Here is a 20,750-nt window from a genome sequence, read left to right on the forward strand (position 1 = left end):
CCTCCACCCCACACCTGCACTCCACACCCAGTCACACCCCCGACTCCAACCTGCAAACCTCGCTCCCCACCCCGACCTGCACCCCCCACCTTCCCATCCCCCCACTCCTCTCCACCCCATCCCCCGACTCCTCTCCACCTCATCCCCCCACTCCTCTCCACCCCATCCCCCCACTCCTCTCCACCCCCTCGCTTCCTTGTGCGTAATAAACAAGTCTCACCTATTGCAGCTGTAACCAATACGAAGCAGGAGAACAGGGACTAGCTCCAGCCTCTTGCCCCAGTTCTAGCGCCAGACGCCACGGAGTTTGTGTAGTGCACAGCACTCCAGCCATGGCACATTTGCGAATCTATGACACCAAGTTCTACTACCTGAATATATACCAGAGAGAAGAAATTCCCATACTTGAGCTAGGGGCAGCATCAAGGGCAGAAGACCATGGTGGCCAAGGAGCTCCAGGCCTCATGGGTAATATGAACCCCGAGGGTGACGTGAACCCCGAGGGCGGCGTGAACCCCGGGGACGGCGTGAACCGTGATGGCAGCGTGAACCCCGAGGGCGGCGTGAACCCCGAGGGCGGCGTGAACCGTGATGGTGGCGTGATTCACAAGGGTGGCGGTGGAAACCAAGAGCCTGTACAGCAACAGCAGCGCCGGGAGGAGCCGGCCCAGGCGGCCATGGAGGATCCGCAACCCGAGGACTGGGAGCCACGAATCCGGCGCAAGAGGTTCACGCGGCTGCAGGTACAGGAGCTGGAAAGCGTTTTTGAATTCACTCAATACCCTGATGTGCCCACAAGGTAAGTGGCTTGCTCGAGGAGCCGCGAGATCACCATGTTTGTTTCGAGGCCTCTTTTTCTCTCTTGCCCCACTCAATCATTAGGAAAAAGCCACTGGGGTCCTTGCTTGCTTTTGTGCTGCGGTGGGGGTGGGAATATTTACGTCGTGGGCATCAAGGTAATATTTTATTGCAATGTTTATGTGAAAGAAACCTGGAAATTAGTTCGTGCCTCCTTTTTTCAAAGTTGTGATAAAAATACACAGAAATATGAAATTGCCATCTAAAACCACTTTTTAAGTGTAGAGTTCAGTTAAGTATGTTGACATTGTTGTGCAATACCTCTTTAGAATTCTTCTCATCCTGCCAAGCTAAATCTCTATACCAATTAAGCAGCTCCCCTTTTCGCCCTTTCCCCAGCCCCTGGCAACAGCCATTTTACTATTTTACTTTATGTCTCTATGAGGTCCCTATCCTCATCATGCGCCCCCCAACCCACACCTCCCCACTTCCCACCCACACCTCCAACCCCCACGGCCTCACCGTGCACGCCCCCACCCACATCCCCACCCCCACTCACAACCCCACCCTCACTGTGCACCCCCACCTCCCCACCCCCACCGCAACTCCTACCCTCACTGTGCACACCCCACCCCCCGCTTATATCCCCACCCCCTCACTGTGTGCCCCCATCCGCAACCCCTACCCTCATCACGCACCCCGACCCGTACCTCCTCACCTCCCACCCACACCTCCAACCCCCACCTGCAACCCCCACCCTCACCATGCTCCCTCCACCCACATCACCACCCCCAAGCACATTCCCACCCCCACTCACAAACCCCACTCTCACAGTGCACACCCCACCCACACCCCCACCCCCATCTACACCCCACACCCACAGTCACAACCCCTGACTCCAACCTGCAATCCCCCACTCCCCACCCCCACCCGCACTCCCCACCTTCCCATTCCCCCAACTCCTCTCCACCCCCTCCCTTGCTTGTGCGCATAAGCAAGTCTAACCATTGCAACTCTGACCAATACCAAGCATGAGAACAGGGACTAGATCCACCCTCTGTCCTCCCGTAGGAGGTGCGGGTGGGGGGATGCATTATATGAGGTACCTCTATGCTAGGTACCTCATATAAATAGAATCATACAGTATTTGTATTTTTGTCACTGACTTACTTCACTTAGCCTAAGGTCTTCACGGTTCATCCATATCACAGCATGTATTAGAATTTCCTTCCTTTTTAAGGCTAAATAGTATTCCAGTTAATAGACACAGACACACACACACTCCACACCACATTTTATCATTTATCTGTGAAAGGGTATTTGGGTTGTTTTTATCTTTTTGCTGTTGTAAATAATGCTGCTGTCAACATGAATATACAAATATCTTTTCAAGTCCATGTTTTCAGTTATTTTGGGTATATATATACGCAGATATGGAATTGCTGGATCATACGATAATTCTGTGTTTAATATTTTGAAGAACCACATACTCTTTGCCATAGAGGCTGCATCATTTTACATTCTCATCAACAGTATATGGGGGTTCCAGTTTCTCCACATCCTCACCAACATTTGTTATTTTCTGGGGTTTTTTACATAGCCATCCTAATGATTGTGAGGTGATGCTTCATTATAATTTCGATTTGCATTTCCCTAGTGCTTAGCGATGTTGTGCATACTTTCATGTGCTTAGTGGCCATTTGTGTATCTTTTTTGGAGAAATGTCTCTAACTCCTTTACCCATTTTGAAATCTGAGTGGTTTTTTTCTTTTTTCTTTTTCTTTTTTTTTGGTTATTGGGTTGTAGGAGCTCTTTATATATTCTGGATATTAACCCCTTATCAGATGCGATTTTCAAATATTTCCTTCCGTTCTATGAGTTGTCTTTTTACTCTGTTGATTGTATCTTTTGATATACAGAAGTTTTTAATTTTGATAATAGTCCAATTTATCTATTTTTTCTTTTATTACCTGTGATGATGGCCTGTTTTTGTTGTTATTGTTGTTTTTGAGTGGTGGGGGTGGGGGGTCTGTCACCAAAGCTGTACTCCTGGTCTCAAGCAATCCTCCCACCTCAGCCTCCTGAGTTGCTAGGATTATGGGAGTGAGCCACCACACCCAGCTCTAGTCTGTTTTTATAAATAAAATTTTATTGAAATTGGAGTAAGGAGAATGAGACACTGTCATGCAGCTACAGTGCTAGATTCTTCCTTTATTTAAAATTTTGATAATCTGTTCATCATAGGGTTTTTTTTTTTTTTTCGTTCAGTTGGTTGGTTGGTTTTTTGTTTTTTGATTGTTCTGTTTTTGAGACAGAGCCTCTCTCTGTGGCCCAGGTTGGAGTTCAGTGGTATGATTTTAGCTCTCTGCAACCTTCGCTTCCTGGGTTCAAGTCATCCTCCTGCCTCGGCCTCCCAAGTAGCTGGGACTGCAGGTGCAGGCCACCACACCTGGCTAATTTTTGTATTTTTTGTGTAGAGATGGGGTTTCACCACGTTGCCCAGACTGGTCTCACTGGGCTCAATCGATCTGCCCACCTAGGCCTCCCAAAGTGCTGCGATTACAGGCCTGAGCCACCGCGCCTGATCCTCATCATAGATTTTTCCATTAATTGTTATTAAAGTAGTGCATTAGGGCCAGGCGCGGTGACTGAGGTCAGTAATCCCAGCCCTTTTGGGAAGCCAAGATGGGAAGATTGCTTGAGCCCAGGAGTTTGAGAACAGCCTGGGCAACATGGAGAAATCCTGTCTCTACATAAAACTTAAAAAATTAGCCGAGTGGGTGTGGTGGTGTGTGCCTGTACTCCCAGCTACTTGGAAGGATGAGAAGGATCGCTCGAGCCCAGGACATGGAGGCTGCAGCGAGCAGTGATCCTGCCAGTGCACTCAAGCCTGGACGACAGTCTTAAAAAAGAAATGCATTGAAATTATTTATCTTGGCTGGGTGTGGTGGTTCATGCCCGTAATCCCAGCACTTTGGGAGGCTGAGGCGGGCAGATCACCTGAGGTCAGGAGTTTGAGACCAGCCTCGCCAACATGGCAAAACCCCATCTCTACTGAAAATGCAAAAATCAACTGGTTGTGGTGGCATGTGCCTATAATCCCAGCTACTCAGGAGGGTAAGGCAGAAGAACTGCTTGAACCCTGGAGGCAGAGGTTACAGTGAGCTGAAATCATGCCACTGCACTCCAGCCTAGGAGACAGAGCAAGACCTTATCTCAATATTTTTTTAAAAAAAGTATTTCTCCGGCCGGGTGCGGTGGCTCATGCCTGTAATCCCAGCACTTTGGGAGGCCGAGGCGGGCAGATCACCTGAGGTCAGGAGTTCAAGACCAGCCTGACCAACTTGGAGAAACCCCGTCTCTACTAAAAATACAAAATTAGCCAGGCATGGTGGTGGGTGCCTGTAAGCCCAGCTACTCGGGAGGCTGAGGCAGGAAAATCACTTGAACCCAGGAGACGGAGGTTGTGGTGAGCAGAGATAGCACCATTGTACTCCAGCCTAGGCAACAAGAGCAAAACTCTGTCTCAAAAAAAGAAAAGAAGTATTTCTCTTGATTACTGAATTGTTAACATCCCCTTAAATTTTGTGATAAGGGTAAACCATTTCTAAAGCAACCATGGAGCTGGGAATTAGAGAAAAGTATATACTTGCAGGAGGTGTGAGGGAAGATTATAAATTGTAAAACAAGCATGAAGTATACATACTATGTATTTCATTTCATCCACAACTTTGAATACTAACCATGTGTGATTTTCTCTCCACAGAAGGGAACTTGCCGATGCCATCGGAGTGCCTGAAAACAAAGTGCGGGTCAGTAAACCTGTAAAGGCAATTTGAGAGGACAGCCATTGTAAAACCTGCTTCAGGGCACTGAAGGCTTTGTCCTGAACATTCTTAAGTTGTGTTTTTGTTATTGTCTTTTTTGTGGTTGGCAAATAGTATTGAAGTTTGGGTTCTTTGTCGGTAGAAAAGGGAGTAAGCTCCACCTTATGGTCCTTTCCTCTTTCCCATTCCCACTAGGGAACATGATTTCCTAAAGGAAAAACAAAACAAAAAACTGCTTCTCCTAATCTGTATAGAAAATTAAACAAATACATACATAGGAAACACATATATGTATAAAATATATATAATACATATATGTATATGTATGTATCCAATAAATAAAATTCAACTCCTTCTAACACTGGCATCTTTTAGGAGCAATTTCTGTGTAGAGTCATGGTGGGGCTCAATCTTACCCTAGAAGTATTCAAGTAAATGCAGGGAGGGGCAGGGTTATAAGAGGGTTCAAGTGTGCTAAATTATTTAAAGCCAGGCATAAGCACTTAGCTAATGAGTGAATTTATAAATATTGGGATGAGGGAGTAATTCACCCACAGAACACATTACATGACTAAATAGTGTATATTTAGTTAAGCTGAGACTGATGGGGAGATAGCTTAAACGTCCAAGTGCCTGGTCCTTCTTCTTTTGTTTTTAAGTTATTGGTAAAGCAGTATAGAGAGTAGAAGCCCTAAGTTTTAATTTTCTAAAATACATTGATGAGTCAACCTGAAAACATTGCTAAAATAGTCACATTATGGTTGGAATTGGGGAAGGTTTGTAAGCTTCGGAAATTTGTCTAAAGGATGAAACAAAATGAGTAATATTGAATTCATTTCAGTTGACCAAGAAGGGTGAAAAGGTTCGAGAAAAATGTGATCAGAATAGGCTTTGCACATACTATACAAATTCACCATTATGAAACTACTAAATGTATAAGTGACTGTTACCTTGAGGAATTTCTATCCATCTAAGGATTTGTATTTATTTTTGGTGGCACTTTTTTGAAGAGGTGGGTTTTCTGGAATTTGTTTGGAGAGGTGGCTCTCATTTTAGGGTAGATTCACACCCATGTTAATTTCAAATACTTTTCATTCCTTTAAGCAGTGTTGACTAATTTGTAGGTCATAGGATTCAAATGATGATTACTTGAGACCAAAGAAACCCATAGGTAGTATCAGCCAAGCACGATGACTCATGCCTGTAATCTCAGCCCTTTGGGAGTCCAAGGCAGGTGGATCATGTGAGGTCAGGAGTTCGAGAGCAGCCTGACCAACATGGGGAAACCCCGCCTTCACGAAAAATACAAAATTAGCCAGGCATGGTGATGCATGCCTGTAATCACAGCTACTCAGGAGGCTGAGGCAGGAGAATCACTTGAACCCGGGAGGCGGAGGTTTTGGTGAGCCAAGATAGTGTCATTGCACTCCAGCCTGGGCGAAAAAAGAGCGAAACTCCCGTCTCAAAAAAAAAAAAAAAAAGTAAAGGAAACCATATGTAGTATCAAAGTGATGTTTTCAAAAAAAAGAAAAGAAAACAAAAATCAGGATGACCTTATTGTTAGCTTTGCTGCAGAGTGCACCTGTGAGTGTAGTGAGGGAATTGCACTGCAGATCTGGTGGTGGGTTGTCCAGAAAAGAAGCCCAACAAAGCAGATTACTGAGTACTGGCATCCTAATGCCAAAGCGTGGGCTCACAATCAGACCTGGTTCGGGTTGGAGAAGTTGCAAAGAGGTTGGGATAACTTTTCTCGGGCTGGTAAACTCAGAGGAAAAGAAAAACAAGGTTCGGTGAGTTGCTTTTCTCCTCCCTGAGTTTACATAATGTTCTCTCCATAGTGTTCTGAAAAGAATATGAGCCACAAGATACAAACAAGGGAAGAGACAGAATGTTCTCATGTATCTTTAAACTATACAGCATAAATTTCCCCCAAAAAGGTGATGCATAGTTTCTCCATAGCTTTTTCAGATGTAATGTAGCTGTTTTATGAAACCAGTATTGGGAACACAGACCTAATATCAGAGCATACCAGTTAACCCACTGTACACTTTAGTTATGTTTTTTTTTTTTCTTTTCTTTGTTTTTCTTTTTTTTTTTTTTCTTTTTTTGTATTTGGGCTCTGGGGTACATGTGCATGTCCTGCATCCTGCAGGATTGTTGGATAGGTACGTACATGCCACAGTGGTTTGCTGTCTCCATCCCCCCGGCCCTGCTGTGTCGCCTACGTCAGGCATTTCTCCCCGAGTTATCCCTCCCCATCCTCCCCACCCCCACCGCCCCCTACCTAGCCCTGTGAGCTTTGCTCCTTTCCCTGTGTCAAGTGTTCTCATTGTTCGTCACCTGCCTATGAGTGAAAACGTTCGGTGTTTGGTTTTCTGTTTCTTGTGTCAGTTTACTGAGAATGATGGTTTCTAGATTCATCCATGTCTCTACAAAGGACACGAACTCATCGTTTTTTATGGCTGCATAGTATTCCATGGTGTATATGTGCCACATTTTCTTTGTCCAGTCTATCATCAGTGGACATTTGGGTTGGTTCCAGGTCTTTGCTATCGTAAACAGTGCCACAATGAATATATGTGTGCATGTGTCTTTATGATAGAACAATTTATAATCCTCTGGGTATGTACCCAGTAATGGGATTGCTGGGTCAAATGGAATTTCTATTTCTAGATCCTTGAGGAATCACCACACTGTCTTCCATAATGGCTGAACTAATTTACACTCCCCAGTGGTACAATTGAGACCTCCCAAAAGGAGCTCTTTTAGACTTTTAGACACTGGCCTCAAGACTATATATTCATGCAGCAGAAAGACTGAAAATCATTAAACGAGAGAGTGATAAAGACCTCTCAGTCAGAGAAAGAAGGCCCTCCATGCCACTTAAAATTTGCAGTTTGAGAACTTTCAAAAGTAATAAATACAATATAAACTCCATTAACTAGGATGCTGAGAGGATAGTGACATCTAAACTGACAGGTTCTTTTTGTCTGTTTGCTTTTTAATTGTTGGCAGATATTTAGGGAGGAGCCATATTTGTGACCCTTCCCCCACATTGATATTAACCATGTTCCTAAAATGCTGGTTCCACCTTTCTGTCTTAGGAATACGGGGTGGGATTCAGATCTCCTGGTTGAGTAGCAGGGCCTAGGGGGCCCTGCCGTGCTGGACTATAGCACTTCTAGTGCAGAATCCTGGAAGTATAGCTAAAACAGAGTGAGCTGACCTTGTCCTGAGCCAAGGAAGGTTTGGAGGGTGCAACAGGTTGGAGAACGAAGAATTGACATTGGTGACAAAAGGAGGGGATGCCTCCTTCCCCTAAACTATTGGGTGGGCAAAGATTTTTGAGAATTTCAGTTAATTTGGGTCGAGTTGGTTTCAACTTTCCTTAATACTACAGGCTAAAATATCAAGGAGTGTCCAGGCCTCTCTTGCCAGAGGATGAATAATCCCTTAGGCATCCTGGAAGGAAACCTGTCTAAAATTCCAATGTGCTCTTTCCTATTATTTACTACATACTAAAGATGGATTTTTTAAACAGTCCTCTGAAAACGACTTGAAATTAGGCCCACTTTTTACCGTGCTGAACCTCTCCCACAAATAAGTTGAAACTCTCCCTAGTGAGGAGGGAGTAGGAAGCAGCTGGATAGCTGATGGTCACTTGTCAGATGCAGACCTTTTGCTACCCTGTTGCCAGGCATTGAATTAACAGCAAGAACCTGAAACAACTCATAAGCCAGAACTGCATCCAATACCTGGAAGTAACCCTTAAAGAATATTAAAATTGGGGCTGGGCACAGTGGCTCATGCCTGTAATCCCAACACTTTGGGAGACCAAAGTGGGAAGTTCGCTTGAGGCCAGGAACTCGAGACCAGCCTGGGCAACATAGTGAGACCGTCTCTACAGACAAATAAAAACAGCTGGGCATAGTGGCATGCACCTGTAGTCCCAGCTACGTGGGAGGCTGAGGTGGGAGGATCTCTTGAGGCCAGGAGTTCAAGGTCACAGTGAGCTATGATTGCACCACTGGACCCCAGCCCAGGCAAAAGAGCAAGACCCTGTCTCAGGAGTTAGATAGATAGATAGATAGATAGATAGGAGCAAGACCCTGTCTAGATAGATAGATAGGAGCAAGACCCTGTCTCAATAGATAGGTAGATAGATAGATGATAGATAGATAGATAAAATTAAAATAAAATGGAGAAGAGAGATACAAAGTAATAAGCTTATTCTGGGGCTTGGCACAAAGTTGGTGCTCACTAAGGGTGAGCTGAAGGGCCAGGGGATGTGTTATTAACTTTCCTAAGGTATTTTAGCAATGAGGAAATAGCTTTTCTTGATGTAGTTTAAAATCTCAATGGCATATAAAGTTGCATCCTGTGTTTTTCTATTATGACATTAACTGTTCAATATACTAAACCAATCTCTTTTTTTCCCTCTGATTGTAGGTTTGGTTTAAGAATAAAAGGGCCAGGTGTAGACGACAGCAGAGGCAATTAATGCCCGCCATTGAACCACCTCCTAAATCACCTTCTGATTCAGACGACGGTTTCAGCATCATCTTGAATTAGCCCTAGAATGCCATCCTTCTTCAGGACCTAGTTTGGAGATGGGTTTTTCTGGTGCCACTGACACCTGGGCGGCCCATGCCACTCATGCTGCCCTTATTTCCTCTAAAGTTATGTTATATCAATAAAGAGGCAAATTCTCAATATATTTGTTTCTATGTGCCAATTGTGGTTAGTAGGGTATGGGTGCAAATTGTTTTTAAAAAGCCATTTAAGGCCAGGCACGCTGGCTCATGCCTGTGAATCCCAGCACTTTGGGAGGCTGAGGTGGGTGGATCACGAGGTCAGGAGTTCAAGACCAGCCTGGCCAAGATAGTGAAACCTCATCTCTACTAAAAATACAAAAAAAAATTAGCTGGGCATGGTGGTGAGTGCCTGTAATCCCAGCTACATGGGATGCTGAGGCAAAGAATTGCTTGAACCGGGGAGGCAGAGGTTGCAGTGAGCCAAGATTGCGCCACTGCACTTCAGCCCAGGCAACAGAGTGAGACTCCATCTCAAAAAAAAAAAAAAAAAGTCATTTAAACAAAATGACAAAGAGGGCTCCTTTCATGAAATGACATCCCTGAGTTGCCATCAGCAATAGGCCCTACACATCACAGAAGTTTACTAAGTGTCATTGTGAGTTTGCACTGACCTATACATTCTTCTCCACTCCCCCTCCCTACCCCTGCCATCATGCCATCCTCCTCACCGCCTTGCCCCTTTAAGGACCACAAATATGTGCAAGAAGGGGTGAAGCATATTCCTGGTGAGACAACAGTGTATATTCCCAGGTAGAGGTGAGTTCCATTTACGCTGACTAGTTATGTTCAAATTGTGGACTCTAAAGAGAAACTTCCTAGGCAGCTACTCACAGGATTTATACGAAGGTGGCAAGTGAACATTGATCCACTATGCTCCAAATTTCTGTTCACTGCCCTCCCTTTTTGTGGAGGACACAGGGGAGTAGGAGCCATTCTGTCCCCAAAGGTCCTGCTTCAAAAGAAACACAAGCAAAAATTTCATTAAGGCCAAAAAGAGGTTCTTCTCCCTTTTCTCCCCTCCCCCGAGCCCAGGAAGTGTATTGTTACACCTCCTTCAGCTCATAAGCAGATGAACAATCCTTCAAATGTATTTTGTCGCCTTTAACGTCCTCGAGAGAACCCCACTTCCTGCTGATTACAAGGTGAAAAGGGACCTTTTCATTTAGTGCTGCTCAAAGAAGAGTAAGAACATGATGCCCTGAGCAACGTTTCAGAATAACCACTCACTGGAACGAAGCAGTCGGACCTCTGCTTTGCTCATGTTATTGTAAACCAAAAATAAAATTTGAAGCCCCCAACCTATCTGAATGGATCCTTCCTCTCAGCCAAGGGCATTCCAAAGTTAACCTGAGAAAATAGTTCATGTCATGATAGGAAGTAGGGGTCAGACATGCCTTACTATTTCCTGCTGCCTTTTGGAATTTATGTACAACTGACCAATAATAACATTAGAACGGAACTTAAGACTAACAGACTCTGTAGCAATAAGACACCAATTTCCAGCCGGACTCTAGTATAGCATCACATGACAGCAGGCCCTGAAAGAAATGAAAAGTATTTTTTTTTTTTTTTTTTGAGACGGAGTCTCGCTCTTGTTACCCAGGCTGGAGTGCAATGGCGCGATCTCGGCTCACCGCAACCTCCACCTCCTGGGTTCAGGCAATTCTCCTGCCTCAGCCTCCTGAGTATCTGGGATTACAGGCACGCACCACCATGCCCAGCTAATTTTTTGTATTTTTAGTAGAGACGGGGTTTCACCATGTTGACCAGGACGGTCTCGATCTCTTGACCTTGTGATCCATCCACCTCGGCCTCCCAAAGTGCTGGGATTACAGGCGTGAGCCACCACACCCGGCCTAATTTTTTGTATTTTTAGATACAGGGTTTCACCATGTTGGCCAGGATGGTCTCAAACTCCTGACCTCAAGTGATCTGCCCACCTCAGCCTCCCAAAATGCTGAGATTGCAGGCATGAGCTACCATGCCTGGCCTTGTTTTATTTTTGAGGCAGTGTTTCACTCTGTTACCCAGGCTGGAGTGTAGTGGCACATTCATGGCTCACTGTAGCCTCGACCTTCTAGGCTCAAGTGATCCTCCCACCTCACCCTGCTGAGTAGCTTGGACTATAGGCACATACCACCATGCTCAGCCAGTTTGTCAAACTTTTTGTAGAGCCAGGGTTTTGCCATATTGCCCAGGCTGGTCTCAAACTCCTGGACTCAAGCAATCCTCTCGCCTCAGCCTCCCAAACTGCTGGGATTACAGGCATAAGCCTGAATTATTTAGGCTGCACTCAGCTTAAATTATTGTTTTTGGGCTAATATGCCAGGACTGAAATACATAAGTAAAAGAGTTTGAATCTTTTCTTTTTTCTTGGATATTGCCATGAGAAGCAGTATCCAGTTTGGGTTAAAAACATGGTTTTTAGGCCAGGCGTGGTGGCACGCACCTGTAGTCTTAGCTACTCAAGAGGCTGAGTGAGGCAGGAGGATCCCTTGAGTCCAGGAGTTTGAGGCTGTAGTGAGCTATAATTGTGCCACTGCACCTCAATCTGGGCCACAGAGCAAGACCCTGCCTCTAAAAAATAATCAGCTCGGCACAGTGGCTCACACCTGTAATCCCAGCATCATATTTTAAGTTAGAAAGTATTTTGCTATCCCTTGCTTTGCCTTTCTAGTTATCTTTCCACATGAACATGCTTTATCTTTCCAACTAGATTGTAAGTGAGGATGGAAACGTTCTTTTTTCAGCTTTTCTTCCCCATAGTTCCAGGCACCTAGGTACTTTAAAGGTATTGACAAGCTATCTGCTGGCTGACAGGCTTATTTGAGAAGACAGTGTCAAAATTTCACCTGCACTTCATTGCTGGGAGCCATCAGCTTGCTAGACACAGATATGAAGAGGACAAAGCATGAAGAGAATTGGCAAGGGAGAGGAGGGAATAAGGAAAGAAGATAGTTAAGGGATGGTGTAATAGGGAGTCCAGAGAAGAGATGGGAAAAATTGAGCTGTATGACTTCAGAGCAAGTGTCCTTAAACGTAGGCTATATTAGGAAAGATTATGCCCGCTTAAGGTTTGGATGGAACCTAAAATCTATACACTTGTCGGCTAAATTGGTCTCCCTTGATAATATTGGCAACATGTATCACGAAGATTAGACAAAGAAATTGTATATGTGCTGCCGAAGCGAGCACTAGACAAAGAAATTGTAGAGATTGTAAGAAGGGAGCAGAAAATATTCCAGTGGAGGATAGAGCCAGCTGGCAGCCTCAGGTAAGATCATAATCGAAATGCTAGAATGTTACAGTAGGCATCATTCCAGGGCTAAAACTTGTTATTCATAAACTCAGTTCTAATTTTATTTGCCTGAATTTTCAGAGTGCAGCTGTTAAGTAGCCACAAAATGTTCTGTAACATGGCTATGGCTTAGTTGCTAGTCTGTAATTATATGAAAAGCCCTGATCAATTTCCCTAAAGCCTATGCAAGGCTTTTCTTCAGAGCATGTGCTGAGACAGTTTTTTATTTCAAATCACAGAATTAAGAAGTATGTGATTGGTTAGAAGGGTAGAGCATAACTTACATTAATATATTTGCAATGACATATTTGCTTTCCTGAGGTAGTGTGAGGTATAAGAAGGCAATAGATATTCTTATTTCTGAGTGTATTTTATAAAGTGAACCACTTTTGAAACTCACTGTTTAAACAATAACGAAAACAAACATTGTATGTTCTTACTCATAAGTGGGAGCTAAGCTATGAGGATGCAAAGGCATAAGAATGATACAATGGACTTTGAGGACTTGGAGGAAAGGGTGGGAGTGGGGTGGGGGACAAAAGACTACAAATTGGGTTCAGTGTCTACTGCTTGGGTGATGGGTGCCCTAAAATCCCATAAATCACCACTGACCAACTTGCTCATGTAACCAACTACCACCAGATCCCCCAAAAACCTATGGAAATTAAAAATTTAAACTTAATAAATAAATTAAAAAATAAACAATAACAAAGATCACAAATCTAAAGAAACTTAAATGAAAATCTGGCCAAAGGTTTTACCTGTTTTTAGCTTCGGAGTGATACTTTTTTTTTTCACTGCTATTCTGGAAATATTTTTCATAAAACTAAACTTTGAAATGTGAATTCCCTTCACATCACTCATATCAAAAAGAAGTAAACATATTATTGTATATGTTTATTTATGTATATAATTGTATGTATTTTCATATGCAATTGTACATATAAATTTAAAATTATCATTACAATGAACTGTGATCCTATTTTATGATATCAAGGGTTTTAAAGTTTTTATATTTGACAAAGTCAGTAAGTGAGCATGGTGTGTCCTTAACAAGCATCTAGGTAAATTAATGTGCATAAGGCATGGGGGCATATTATGGGAAAGGAAAGGGAGTGGAGGTTCACAGCACGTTCTGAGGCTGTATTTCAAAATGAAAGGTAATGCATATGCAGTTTGACACAAAATTACATCTTGAGACTGGGAGGGGAGGAAGAGGAAAGGAAAAAGAAGAAAAAAATGTTTGAAAATGCAGTTTGAGGCCAGGTGCTTTGGGTCCCGCCTGTAATCCTAGCACTTTGGGAGGCTGACGGGGGTGGATGACCAGAGGTGAGGAGTTCAGGACCAGCCTGGCCAACATGGCAAAACCCTGTCTCTACTAAAAATACAAAATTAGCCAGGCATGGTGGCTGGTACCTGTAATCCCACCACGCCCAGCTAATTTCTTGTATTTTTTTTTTTTTTGTAGGGTTCTTCCGTTTGCTGCCCAGGCTGCTGTGGAACTCCTGAGCTCAAGCGATCCTCCCACCTCAGCCTTCCACGCCTGGCCAGGGTGTTTATAATTTGGAATGTTGGGAACTTAGAGCAGTGCTTGGGATATGGTTATCATCGTCAGGTAGTTCCTTAAACTAGCGTGAAGTCGACAAAAGAAAAATGATGCAAAGTTAGATTTAGTAGGTTATAAGCAACTATAGCCAAAGTGAAATCACTTCAAGATAAAGGGCGCCATCATGACCTCAGAAATAAGAGTGTAACCAAGTATCCCCATTTTTCTAAGAGACAGTTTATTTTTTTCTGTTCTTTTCTCCTTTCTCCTTTTCCCCTGCTTTCTATTTAGCCCCTTTTGAAATGCAAAATAACCTCTCCCCACCCCACCCCCATCACTAGACATTCCCTACAGCTCAAGTTTATCTGTGTGCCCCAAGATGGATCTCTCCTCTAGAATTGATAGTTGATAGGCAGATCTAAGCATGTCCCCACAGAAATCCCACCTCCAGAGGGTCACCTCAGGAGGACATGCTTTCTATTTAGCCACTTTAACAACTTATTTCTGCCCAGGAAGGCACCAACTAGTCCGGGTAGATAAGCAACTAGGCTAGCAGGGAGACCCCCTGCCCTTGCTCACTTCTCTGGTCACCTTAGAAAAGTTTTCCTTTTTTGCTACAAAGGTGAAGCAGCACATTTAAAACAAGACACATGATGTCCTTTCCCCAAGCTAGCTTTGGAAATAAATTCACTTTTCTTGTACAAGGCCTTGCTCTTGTTAATTGGACTCTAAATGTGGTGAGCAACTAACCCGCTTTTTGGTTATAAGAAGAGGTGGCTATAGCCCAGGGTGTTTACCAAGCTGAGATCCATCCTCCAACACTGAAGTCCATAGACCCTGAGTACTGTGCTGGTCAGTCCCAGGTGGCCAGATCCTTGAGAGTCATGATATCTTAAGACCTCTCAGAACATTCCAGCCCCACTTGAACATGCGTGTTTGTCACACAGTTGACTGCCTCATTGAATAGTGCTTGTGCAGAACTAGAATACTGTGGCAAAGCCGTTCCCCTAATGGCAGAATATCTGATGGTGATGCTGGTGTTGTTCTCTTTTCCAGTCAGGTCCAAGGTCATATCTACAGCGGACCACTCTTACGGGCTCAGCCTGAAAACTCGATAGTTACCCTATAGACCCGATTAAGCCCACTCCAAATTCATTGTAAAATAAGTCATTCATTTAGCTAAAGTGATAAAGATTTCAAAAAAATGCAAAAATTTTTGTTCTTTAAGAGAGATTTAATTTCTCAAGTAAGCCCTAATAAAGATAACATGAGGCCAATTAAATCTCTCTCAAAGTCTTATAAACAAATCTATTAAATTTTAACCATCTTGACCAAGAGATATAATTTCCATAAACTTTTTTGTAACATTTTAGAATTTTTTATTAAAAAGTGGGTTAACGTTAGTAATGATGTCATCGATGTAAAAATAAAATTCATTCATTCATTAAAAGAGTGGGTTAAAATCTTGCTAATTTGACACAGGGGCCCAAATGCTAGTCTTCAATCAGTGTGCCTTCAATATTTATGTTTAATTTACAGAGAAACTGAACTAATTTTAATCTCAAAATTGGCCTTTATAATCTCATGTGCCCACCTCTTCTATGATGGATAGTCCCTGGGCCTAGAGGAGTTGAATAGCTTTAATTTCTGGCCCTGTGTCTCACAAATGCAGTTTATTTCGGTTGTCATCATCTACCAGTTCTGAAGATGAAGTTTTAATTTCTTTCAGTGTTTAAGATTTAGCGGGATTAAGGTCGGGCATGGTGGCTCACGCCTGTAATCCTAGCACTTTGAGAAGCCGAGGCAGGCAGATCACTTGAGGCCAGGAGTTTGAGACCATCCTGGCCAACATGTCGAAACCCTCTCTCTACTAAAAATACAAAAAAATAGCTGGGTGTGGTGGTGTGTGACTGTTATCCCAGCTACTTGGGAGGCTGAGGCACGACAGTCTCTTGAACTCAAGAGGTGGAGGTTGCAGTGAGCCAAGATCATGCCACTGAACTCCAGCCTGGATGACAGATTGAGACTCCGTCTTAAAAAAAAAAAAAAGAATTTAGCAGGACTTCCTGTCCTTTTCAAACCCAGGAGGCAAAGCACTGTAACTTAATGGTACAAGGTCTTTAAAAGCAATACAGAAAGTTACATAGATGTAATAACCTTAATTTTTTTATTTTTCGAGCTCAGTTTTCCAAGGCAAATCAAAACTTAATGACATAAGAATTATTTCAATAAAATGTAAAATCTGTTTGTTAGGCCAATTACCAAAAGGCAAAAGAAAAGAAAGACCTTCTGCAGTGTGCTTTGTTTTTCCCTATGGGAAGTCAATTTAGATAACTGAAAGTCAAAGCTAATGAAAAAGGTACCTGAGTTAGTTAGACATAGGAAGAAAGTTTCCTGGGTCGTAAGTGAAAATGTTTGGATTCCTAGAACAATGAGCACAGAATGTAACGTTGGAAGAAAACATATCCTTTACACCATTAAGATAAAACATTTTTAGCATCACGCCACAACAACAGAACCTGAGGAAAAAAGGGGAGAGAAAGCTGAAACAGCAAAATACAATAAGAGTTAACCTTTTGGGATAAAAAAAATTAAAATATCTTGTAATTTTACTAAGAGTAAATGAAGACCTTAAAATTCTTGTTGTTCTAACCAATTATTTAGTGTATTAATGTTTCTTATATCAAAACCCAATCTCTAAAAAGACTACACATAATTTCCTTTTAATTATTGCTGTATTTTTCTCTCAGAAATCCTCTTTTTACAAACCTTATTGTAGTTTTTTTCCTCATAAATTCTCTTTTTACAAACCTTATTTTTCTTTCTTTGAGATGGAGTCTCACTCTGTTGCCCAGGCTGAAGTGCAGTGGTGCAATCTTGGCTGATTGCAACCTCCGCCTCTTGGGTTCAAGTGATTCTCCTGCCTCAACCTACTGAGTAGCTGGGATTACAGGTGTGTGCCACCACGCTCAGCTAATTTTTTTTGTATTTTTAGTAGTGATGGGGTTTCCTCATTTTGGTCTGGCTGGTTTCAAACTCCTAACCTCAGGTAATCCACCTGCCTCAGCTTTCCAAAGTGCTGGAATTACAAGTCTGAGCCACCATGCCCAGCCACAAACCTTATTATGACTTATATGAACCATTTACAACATGTTTGCGCTTCCTGTTTTATCCTAGACATTCCTTTTTCTTAAATAACCGTCATATTATTTTAGGACAAATGTTTATGATACAAGATTCTTTCTCATATAAAATTATTTTCCTTTTAACCTTTCTTACCAAAAATACCTATTTATATTTATAACTTTATTTACAGCACTCTTATTTACTGGTTCCTTTTACCTTGTTTCTTAGATAGCCTTTAAATAACCTTTGAATTAGACAAAAATCATTTTCCTTTAAATAAGAACAGATTTTAGATAAATGTTTTCCTATAATTTTTTAAAAATTGGAAATGACCCAGGCATTTAATGAGTATCTATTATTTAACTATATAACTTTAGATTCTAAATTATATGACAAGGATTTTGTTTTTGTTTTTGTTTTTGAGACAGAGTCTCACTCTGTCACCCAGGCTAAAGTGCAGTGGCGCCATCTTGGCTCACTGCAACCTCCGCCTCCTGGATTCAAGTGATTCTTGTGCCTTAGCCTCCCAAGTAGCTGGAACTACAGGCATGCACCACCATGCCCGGCTAATTTTTGTATTTTTAGTAGAGATGTGGTCTTGCCATGTTGGGCAGGGTGGTCTCAAACTCCTGGCCTCAACTGATGCATCTGCCTCAGTCTCCCAAAGTGCTGGGATAACAGGCATGAGCCACTGTACCTGGCCTAGTCGCTAGCTTTTAACTGGATCTTAAGCTCTGGGCAGAGTCTACACTGAATCCTGGTCTCCAAAAGATAGAATTATCATGATTCTAGACCATATGATGCTTTTGCAGTGCACTTTGTTACAAATGCTTTCCTCTAAGTGTCTAAACTACACCCTTTCTTGTCTTAAACACCCAAAAGGTAGCCTCTGTTGTAATAACTTAGTCCAAAAATCAGGTAACAGTATAAAAGCAAGCAGTTTAAGATCTGAGAAGAACTTGTCTGTTTAGATCTTGGGATTCCATAAAGAAAAACAGATGTTTCTCCACAAAAAGGAGTCTAGTGCCTTCTCTGTTTTATTTAAGACATTCCAAGCTATTAGAAACTACTTTAGGTCCCTCATGCAGCAGAGGGGAGCAAGACAAAGGAGAGACAGGCAGAAGTAAATGGAGAAAACAAAATTCATTTGACTGAGAAGGAAAAAATACTTTTTCTCAAAAAACAAGGTCCTAGGAGAGGAAAAAAAAAAAAAACAGGCTGGACGCAGTAGCTCACGCTGGTAATCCCAGCACTTTGGCAGGCCGAGATGAGTGGATCACCTGAGGTCAGGAGTTTGAGACCAGCCTGACCAACATGGAGAAACCCTGTCTCTATTAAAAATACAAAATTAGCCGGGCGTGGTTGTACATGCCCTGTAATCCCAGCTACTCGGGAGGCTGAGGCAGGAGAATAACTTGAACCCAGGAGGCAGAGATTTTGGTGAGCCAAGATCGCGCCATTGCATTCCAGCCTAGGCAACAAGAGCGAAACTCCATTCCCCCAAAAAACAAAATAAAAAAACCTTAAAGGCATTTTAAATACACATATACACATCGTGGATATTAGCTTTTAATTAAGCTGACTTTGAGGCATTGAGCTCTTAAAAAATTGTATTAAGTCTCATTACCCTATTTTAGCTGGAACAAACTGCTGGTATTTCAAAAATAACACAAATATCAAACCAGAAAAGACCTGATTTAGGAACCAAACCCAAGCTGTTGTGGTGAAAAGAAGGGCAAAACCTTAGCTACAGAACTGCAGTGTGGGGCACAGTTTGGCTTGGCTAGCAAAAGATGGCCTTGCTATGTAAACAAAGCTCCTCAGGTAGTCAAATGTTTCTGTTTTCCTGTTGCTGGTTGTTTATTCTTTTCCCTTCACGCCCGACAGCTGCAGGAATTTAGCTAATGCAGAGGCCTTGTTCCGTATAATTTGTAACTTTCCTTCACAGTTGAGTAGTCAAATCCAATGGGGAAGAAGACCCAAACAACAAAAACGGTAACAAATAAATGAAAAAAAGCTTTTAGCAAAACAATGATTGTACAATGTATACAATTCCTGAGCACGCTAATGGTAAGGAGAAATTAAGAGCAGCTGGGTGTTATTTTTAACTTTAGGCCATTAAGGAGAATTTTCGAGATAAATCACCAATTCAGCTAGGAATGGAGTCCAAGCTCAACACTGCCCTCTACCAGCCTAGAAGCAGGAAAAAAACTCCAACTTGCCTTCCCTGTGGAAGTGAGCTCAAACTCCAGAAAGGAGTTGACTGCCCTCTATCGTCATGGAGGAAGGAAAACTCGCCTTCCTTGTTGAAAGTGAGTAAAACTCCAGAAAAGAGTTGTACAGCAAAATAAACTTTAAATATCAACCAAATCTGGGGAGATCAGGGAATGTCTGGACAGGGGGAGTTCCCAGGCCTCAGCAAATTGTCCTATTGGTTTGAGCAATAAAGATATCTCGGCCGGGCGCGGTGGCTCAAGCCTGTAATCCCAGCACTTTGGGAGGCCGAGGCGGGTGGATCACGAGGTCAAGAGATCGAGACCATCCTGGTCGACATGGTGAAACCCCGTCTCTACTAATACAAAAAATTAGCTGGGCACGGTGGCACGTGCCTGTAATCCCAGCTACTCAGGAGGCTGAGGCAGGAGAATTGCCTGAACCCAGGAAGCGGAGGTTGCGGTGAGCCGAGATCGCGCCATTGCACTCCAGCCTGGGTATCAAGAGCGAAACTCCGTCTCAAAAAAAAAAAAAAAAAAAAAAAGATATCTCAAGCTGGTACCAAGCACTAATAGAAGATTTGTCAAAGGTCAGGGGTATCTCAACTCAGAATCGCTTTGTGGTTACCGATTTGTAAACCAAAAACTATCTGAGACAGGTCTCAATTAACTTGAGGAAATTTTATTTTACCAAGGTTAAGAACAAGCACCTAGAATGCAGGTCTATACCTTTCTCCAAAGAAGATTTTGTGGACTTCAATATTTAAAGGCAAAAGGGCAGATATTGGGGGGAGAGGAAAAAATTTATTAAAGATGTGAGTAGATAACAGATAAATGGTTGCATTCTTTTGAGTGTTTGAGAAACGTTTCACTGAATACACAATTTACATGTGAGAGAAGGGTACAGGAATAGTCACTTATGCCTTTGTCAGCTCAGTGAAGCTGCATTTTTGCATTAGAGAAAGCAATCAGATATGCATCTGTCTCAGATGAGCAGAGGGATGGCTTTGAGTTCTATCCTTTGTCTAGAACCTGTGAAGATAAGTTATCAATTTACATTGTCAGGGTAAAATTCAACAGAGCCATTTTAAGGTAGACATCTTGGGGCCCAAAAGGAATGTCCCAGTGGGCAAATTATAAGGGATATGTGTAGCTTTGTTTGTAGCCATCTTATTTAAGAACAAAATGGGAGGCAGGTTTGCCTGATGAAGTTCCCAGCTTGACTTTTCACTTTGGCTTAAGAGTCATGAGATTTATTTTCCTTTTACAAGACATAACTGCCGAGACCAGCTCAGTCATAGAGACCCCAACCCGGGCAGTGCTGAAGGAATTAAGAAACAGACACAA

At 42.7% G+C, this 20,750-nt stretch overlaps 1 protein-coding gene across 1 annotated transcript; it reads left to right on the plus strand.

Moving 5' to 3' along the window:
• The first annotated feature begins 332 nt into the window (after positions 1–332).
• On the plus strand, positions 333–9,197 carry RHOXF1 (Rhox homeobox family member 1). Its single transcript, XM_012476308.2, has 4 exons — positions 333–491; positions 558–799; positions 4,565–4,610; positions 9,075–9,197. Exons 1-4 carry the CDS (start codon positions 333–335, stop codon positions 9,195–9,197), a joined length of 570 nt encoding a protein of 189 aa, XP_012331731.2.
• Positions 9,198–20,750: the final 11,553 nt, after the last annotated feature.

This window comes from Aotus nancymaae, unplaced genomic scaffold, assembly GCF_030222135.1.
Source record: "Aotus nancymaae isolate 86718 unplaced genomic scaffold, 86718_ANA_hifiasm-v0.15.2.pri h1tg000004l, whole genome shotgun sequence".
In the NCBI taxonomy this organism is placed as follows: Eukaryota; Metazoa; Chordata; class Mammalia; order Primates; family Aotidae; genus Aotus; species Aotus nancymaae.

What these genes read in the sequence shown, in the direction of transcription:
- RHOXF1 (XM_012476308.2), top strand. Translation starts at nt 333, where the DNA reads ATGGCACATTTGCGAATCTATGACACCAAGTTCTACTACCTGAATATA. An exon ending in ATATGAACCCCGAGGGTGAC is followed by an intron (nt 492 to 557) that starts GTGAACCCCGAG and finishes GTGAACCCCGAG; the next exon opens with GGCGGCGTGAACCCCGAGGG. An exon ending in TACCCTGATGTGCCCACAAG is followed by an intron (nt 800 to 4,564) that starts GTAAGTGGCTTG and finishes TTCTCTCCACAG; the next exon opens with AAGGGAACTTGCCGATGCCA.